The sequence below is a fragment of the Epinephelus fuscoguttatus genome, linkage group LG10 (genome assembly GCF_011397635.1).
Source record: "Epinephelus fuscoguttatus linkage group LG10, E.fuscoguttatus.final_Chr_v1".
Taxonomy (NCBI): domain Eukaryota; kingdom Metazoa; phylum Chordata; class Actinopteri; order Perciformes; family Serranidae; genus Epinephelus; species Epinephelus fuscoguttatus.
In genome coordinates this window covers 41,581,486-41,588,188 of record NC_064761.1, presented here as the reverse complement: position 1 = coordinate 41,588,188, position 6,703 = coordinate 41,581,486, and the positions used below count along the sequence as shown (strand labels likewise).

Here is a 6,703-nt window from a genome sequence, read left to right as displayed (position 1 = left end):
CGGTGGGTTATCAGGATATGTAATAACAGCCTCATTCAAGTCTCGCGATGCAGGCGCTGCGTGAATGCGTAGCATGTGTAAACACAAAGAATGAAAACATGGCAGAAGGTGGTGATAGCGGCACTCAGGACATTTTCCTCCCAACTAAACGCACGAAATCTGAGGTCTGGGCGTAGTTTGGGTTTCTGAAGAATGCCGAGGGACAGCTGGTGGAGGACGACTATCCTGTGTGCAGAACATGCAGAAAGAAAGTTGCTGCGAAGGGTAGCAACACTACAAATCTGCTGGCTCATCTCCGTGACCATCGTCCACAGCTTTACAGCCAATGCAAGTTATGCCATGCAAACGTCAGTTATTGTGTGAGGGACTTCGGTTTTACTGAGACTGTCATAATGTGTAACTCTCAACATATACGGGACATTTGAGCCGTATCTGTCCTCCTAAACGGCGAGCTGAAAACACTGAGCAGAGCCGACAGAATATAAACCGATGTAATGTAACGCTAATTGAGATCAACTATGATTGAATCACTGTGATTATGGTTATTGTATGGCCCGCTAGAATCGATATAGACGGCCAGTTATGCTTTCTCGACATAAACTCAAGGAAACAACATAAAACACTGCCGTGTTAACCTTTGACCGAGAGCCTTAATGGGGGCTCTCGGTTTTATAAAGTTAATTAAATTCACTGCTTACAGTCTTGACCTAACACACACACACACACACACACACACGAGAACAAGCACTCGTTTTCTCATACAGGCTCTCCTCTCACATGCGCACTTCTAATATGTGAATTATTCTGTGTAATGATGACCATTGCCCTTTGGGTTTTTTGGTTTCTCCTGCACCTTTGTGATATCTCGTCTATATATTGTATGTTATTTGTTCTACTCTTGCATTTTGTTTTATATATATTTTTCCTCTCATGTTAATAAATAAATAATTAATATATAAATTGTTTACATATTTTGCTGACTGTTAAGATGCACCAGACAAATAAGCTTTGTTCCTGTAATTTGTTTACATATTTTGTTCATTTAAAATAAATTTTTCTGTTGCTGTGCCAATCCCTTGCCCCTTTAATGTGAAAGTTTCATTTTAATATAAGATTTTGGCTGTTAACATTTTAGTATGATAAGGAAGTTATAAGATTTAGTGAAGTTATTTCAGTGTATCTATTTTTTGTACATTTTACAGCGCTTGAAAAAATATCGCGATATTATTGTTTACCGTGATAATTTGGTCACTATAATTGAGATATCAAATTTTCCATATCGTTACATCCCTAGTGCTAGGTACCCCAACAGAGGGGGGATCAAACATGGGGACGCTAAGGAACGGTTCCATTGGTACCATCCACAGCTTTTCACAGTGGAAACAGAAAAAATGCATACCGAACTGAACTGCAGCGTTCTGCTCGGTGGAAACAGGGCTTATCCTTTTGTGATTTATACAACACAAACATTATCACTAACCATGTATAGTTAATCTAACTCACCTTGATTCTTTCCACATTTTCAATAGATCTGAATGTAACAGCCTCTGGCACAGTCATTTGTCTTGTCTAACATCCGTGTGTCAGCCATTCTCTATGTGTGTTTGCTGTACAAAAGTGTTTGTGTTCTACCACAACGCTGCACGCTGTGCAAAACAGTTCACCCCTCTTCTGTGCATAACACCAGGAAATTACCTTGCACGGTCTTAATTTTTGTTGGTAAATGTGAGACGTTCTGAGGCACACATGTCTGCATCTTCACAACTAGAAACAAGGAAGTGAGACTCATGGGAAACAAGATGATTTGTGAAATATGCGGGAAAGCTGCAGTGATTGAACAAAATTGCCAGATCGAGCAGAATTCATGGAGATTGGTTGAATTTGCCTTGATTGTTGCGATTGCGACATCCTGGAGGGACTGATAAAGGCTGGAAGTCGCTGTGACTTGCCAAAAATAGCCCAACACCAAGACGTGGTGTTTTGACACTTCTGTTTTGTTGCTTTTTTGGTCTGCTAATGCTGAATCCGATGGGATCCACCTTTTATTTCACCATATGTTTAGATATGCATTTACACCTGCATTGTAATTACAGAAAACTTAGGGAAAACATGCGAGGACCCACTGTTCAACGTCAGGAAGAAACATGCTTCAAGTGTTTGATAAAGTTAGTTGCTGCCAGGAGACAGCTATTGCAGAGTCTGAGTAAAAACCCCAGGCTCATGGCTAATTATCTTGTGATGTACAGTGTGGTCGGACGTCCTTATCGTCGAGTGTCACACCTCAAAGCTGATCTCTCTTGATTGTCCAAACAGGGGCTCTGTCGCCAGGTGTGTGTCTGAGTATGCGCGTCGCAGGTGTGTAGAGCTGCACGTGGTCTTGATGGCAACCTCATAGGGAGGCGGGGGTTCCTGCCATGGAGGAGGGTGAGGCGATGGACTGAAACCACCATGGTCCATGGGAGGGTAGTCGAACTCCTCCCCACGAGCAACGTGCCTGTGGCGTTCCATTGTCCTGCACTCAAGGAAACAGTGGCAGTAAGAAATCATGTGGGAACATTTTATGAGGCCAGAGCAAACACAAATTGATATGTACAGTGCAGTTCTGAGGTGTCAGCGGTTGTAGAGCTCAGACGGAGTCGTGTTCTGTCTGTAGTGTTTCCTGCCAAATACAGGATTTGGGTTTCACAAAGGTATAATGGACATCTGGGCTGTGCAGGATGATAAAAAGCTTTTGAATTACAGACATAAACATGAGCTATGAATACACACTCTTAATAGAACAACAAGAGCTAGTCTGATGTTAAAGTTCTAATAAAACCTGCAGTCTTTGAGATACAACAGGTCCAACTCCTGAATCCAAAATCCAACGTTTATTCACTGTTTTGTTGAGATTAAGATGAGAAGATCGATGCCATTGTCATGTTTGTCTGGTAAATGTAAAGGGGACTGCTGAAAAACACAGTTTCATCCTGATCCCGAGCCTTACTTCCTGTGTCACACAGACTGTTGTGTGTCTGATGCGTGTTCTCATCGGCTCGCATTTGGTTTGGTCACTTTTTGGATAAACTCGCAAAACCATAACCTAAAAAGTTGTTTATTAACCTAATCTTAACCCCAAGATTGAAACTACAGGGGGCGTCACACTTTACTCTCACTTCAAACAGAGATGATATTTTTTGTGTCCATTATATAACACATGGATACACTCAGATTTTTGCTCCTTGTAGTGTGACAATAATTCCCTGCAGATTTTCAAATGACTTTTACTCGACTGCTGATAATGACATTATACTTAAAAAAAAATACACAACTAAGTGGCGCTAAAATATATTGACATTTAAATGGACTAAATTATGGCCAACATAGCAGAAGTATGTAGTATCTTGGCCCAATAGATTTCCAACCCAAAGAGGCTTGCGAGGCAAACTATCAGTTTCCATGTACATATATGACTAGACAAAACGTAATTCATAAAACGTAACGTAATTCATCCTCCATCTTGGAAAACTCATAAATAAGTGCACAGGGCACGGCTTAGTGGGGCTAAGACAGTCACACAGCTTACCAAAACATGCACTGCTACGTCCTGCAAAATCATGCTCAGCTGGGCAAAACCCCGTGTGTTTAGGGAATCCCAAATGTAAAGCTACAGTCAGCAGACCGTTAGCTTAGCATAAAGTCTGGAAATAGGGGAAAACAGCTGGCCTGGTTCTGTTCAAAGGTAAATAAATTCACCCACCAGCATTTCCAAACCTCACTAATTAACACTTTGAAATCTGTTTTCTTTAATCTGCACAAAAACCGAAGTGTAAAAAATGATAAATCACGTCTAGGCTTTTTTGGGGGGCGGGACCTGGTTGTCAGGTAACCAGAGGAGACTCTAGGAAGTTGCTGGGCCCTGACGGTTAATGGCCTCTTCATTCGTCTCCTTGTCTCCCCAGTTGCTCATCTTTACAGTGTTACGTTTCCCTCTTGCTACTAGCTGCTCGCTAATTCCTGCTATCAGCTGTTCTTGTTTATCCACTGCCAGTGGCTCGCACGTGCGGAGTCATCAGCAGCTCCTCCCACAAGTCTTCAACAGCCCCTTCCGTGGTGGAAGGCCGCCTCGGTCTGTTTAAACCAAAAGGGTTCCGCAAATATGACTACCCTACGAGGCGGAAAATTGGGCACCTCGGATCAATCTGCTTCTGTGTGTTTAAACGCTCGCAGCTTGCTGTTAAAACGGCCCAACGTTCAAGGAAAATCTGGCAGTGTAAAAGGGGCTTGTGCCACGCTTTGAAGCCAATTTGACATAGTGGCCAAAAGTAGAATTACAACTTCAGAGTCCGTCATGTGATGCCTGGGGGCCCAAAGAGAAAATCTGTGAGTACACTTTTTGAGCATCACAATAGCCCCAAAATGTTGTTTCACTGCCAGAATTTGATCCATTCAGTTCGATAACATTGCGAAAGTCTGGAAGACCCGCACCATTAGATCATTTTTATCCCCATTCAAGTTAGAGGAGGGCCCGACGATGTGCAGGATCTGGGTAAAAAAAAAAAAAATTTAGGATCTGGATAATTTGATATTTTTTGGCTTCATGTGCCGCTGAGCAACTGTCATAGGAATCAAAGGGGAGCCACCTCCAACACTGGATCTTGTTCACTTTATACATCCATGGAGCCAGGCTAGCTGTTTCCCCCGGGAAGTGCCCTGAGGTTTGAAGCCAATTTTTGTAGCGGCCACACAGTGGACTACATCCATCACGTGATGCCATTGGGCCAAAAAGAGTTTTCCCCATAGATTTACATGGCAAAGACATGTCTGATACATTTTTGAGCCTCACAAGCCCCACAAAATCAGAATTTCATGCATTTGGTTCGATAACATTTCAATAGTCTAAAAGAGCCACGAGTGAATCATTTTACGCCCATTCAAGTTAGCCAAGTGCTGAACCGGAAGTGTAGTGCACCTGCCATATGGGCCCAGTGATGCAGAAGCAGCACCGACCAGTTGAGTAGTTATATCTGCTGCAGTTCAACGTTTTTGGCTTTTTGTGCCACTTATAAAGGGAAGAAATGTGACCCCACCTTCCAGTTCTTTTTATACATCCATGTGGCCTTCAGTCTGTATGCTAAGCTAAGCTAATCGGCTCCAGAGTCATATCTCGCACACAGATTTGAGAGTGGTGTGGATTTTCCTCACCTGCACTGAAGAAAGCAAATAAGAGTATTTCTTAAAATATAAATCAGTTTCTTTAACGTTATATTTTGTCGTGATTATATTTCAATAACTGTGCATCTTGACTGTGGGCAGTATTAGATGGGATCGGCCCGGGCCTACTATCAATGAAAGACTGTGTAATCCAGGGCTGAGCACGGCCTGCAGAGGGCAAGATGGCTTTTTTTTCTTCCAAGTTTAAAGGTTCACTTGTATTTTGACCAAAATGAATGAGATTTAATATCAAAGCGGGCATTTCTCTTGAAAAAGTGGTGTTGCTGGGGTCTGTGTGCAGGCCTCTCCTATACTTGTGAACAGCTCTATCTCTTAAGGACCTTGAAAATTGATAACCGAACCTCTGATGTCATCAAATGTAGAGCTGCAACAGGGAGGATGAATTAGACAACATGGCAAATCGGACAGTAACAATGTCCTTTTAAAATCTTTTCTTCGAGTCAGCTAAACAGTACAGTGCAGGACATCAGTGTATTAAACTTGAATCAATGGTTATCTTATTTTCTGGCTTCAGGAGAAAATGATTTACAAATACAGATTAAACTGTGCCAAATATATTATTTCTAAACATTTTTTGTACCCACCTAGGCAGAAACACTGACTGGGACTCTGGGAAACGGCTTCCTGGGGGTGTGAAGAGGGCATGGCTGCCAAAGTTGGGGGAGTCGTTGTATGGATAATGTGGACACTCCGGGTCGAACTCTCGGTGGTTGTAGTTTGCTGCACTTTTGCTGTTCATAGCCCAGAATAACCCCAGGATGAGCATGACCACCCCCAGCACCACGCAGCAGAGGGAGAAAGCCTGCATGCGGCTCTGGTATGAGGCCAGGAAGGCTGTGGAGCCCCCGGTCACAATGAGGAAGGCTCCGATGAAGATTGCTCCGTGGTGCAGGGAAGGCATCCTCCTCCGGGACCCGGACTGTTTCTGAGGTTACTGAGAAGGCTGTGACCGGCTGGATAGTGTCACTCACGTACTAACAGTCCCACGGAGTGCGCTCCCCATGCGCTCTGGCACGGACCGGACATCCAAATGATTTACTCCACAGTTACAGAAGTATTATGAGAAGGAAAAGCTCGTTGAATCTTACTTATTTGTTCCAATCATTTCTCCCATACTGTTAAAAAACTGCTCATCATAAAGCCCAAGTGTTAGTCCTCTCTCTGTAGAGCTCCAGCTCCTGGGGAAAAGAATTAAAATTAATGGTTTCTTGCTGAACAAAGAAAAATAAAACGGTAAAGGCTCTGATGCGCATCAGGCTAAAGTGGACCAGCAGTGTTTATCATCAAGGCAGATGGACGAGAGGACGGCAGAGCCCATTAAGAAATCTTTACTGGCGCCCCACCCTCCCTCTGGCTAATGTGTCTGAAGGGTACCACTTTAGCCCTGTGTGTGTGTGTGTGTGTGTGTGTGTGTGTGTGTGTGTGTGTGTGTGTGTGTGTGTGTGTGTGTGTGTGTGTGTGTGTGTGTGTGACAGCAATTTCTCCAAAC

The 6,703-nt window shown here is 43.3% G+C and overlaps 1 protein-coding gene across 1 annotated transcript; it reads right to left on the bottom strand.

Moving 5' to 3' along the window:
* Positions 1–2,274: 2,274 nt before the first annotated feature.
* Positions 2,275–6,496, bottom strand: si:dkeyp-51f12.2 (uncharacterized protein LOC100151460 homolog). Its single transcript, XM_049588531.1, has 2 exons — positions 5,799–6,496; positions 2,275–2,512 (listed from the first exon to the last, which is right to left on the bottom strand). Exons 1-2 carry the CDS (start codon positions 6,113–6,115, stop codon positions 2,275–2,277), a joined length of 555 nt encoding a protein of 184 aa, XP_049444488.1. The 5' UTR covers positions 6,116–6,496.
* Between the last annotated feature and the right edge of the window lie 207 nt (positions 6,497–6,703).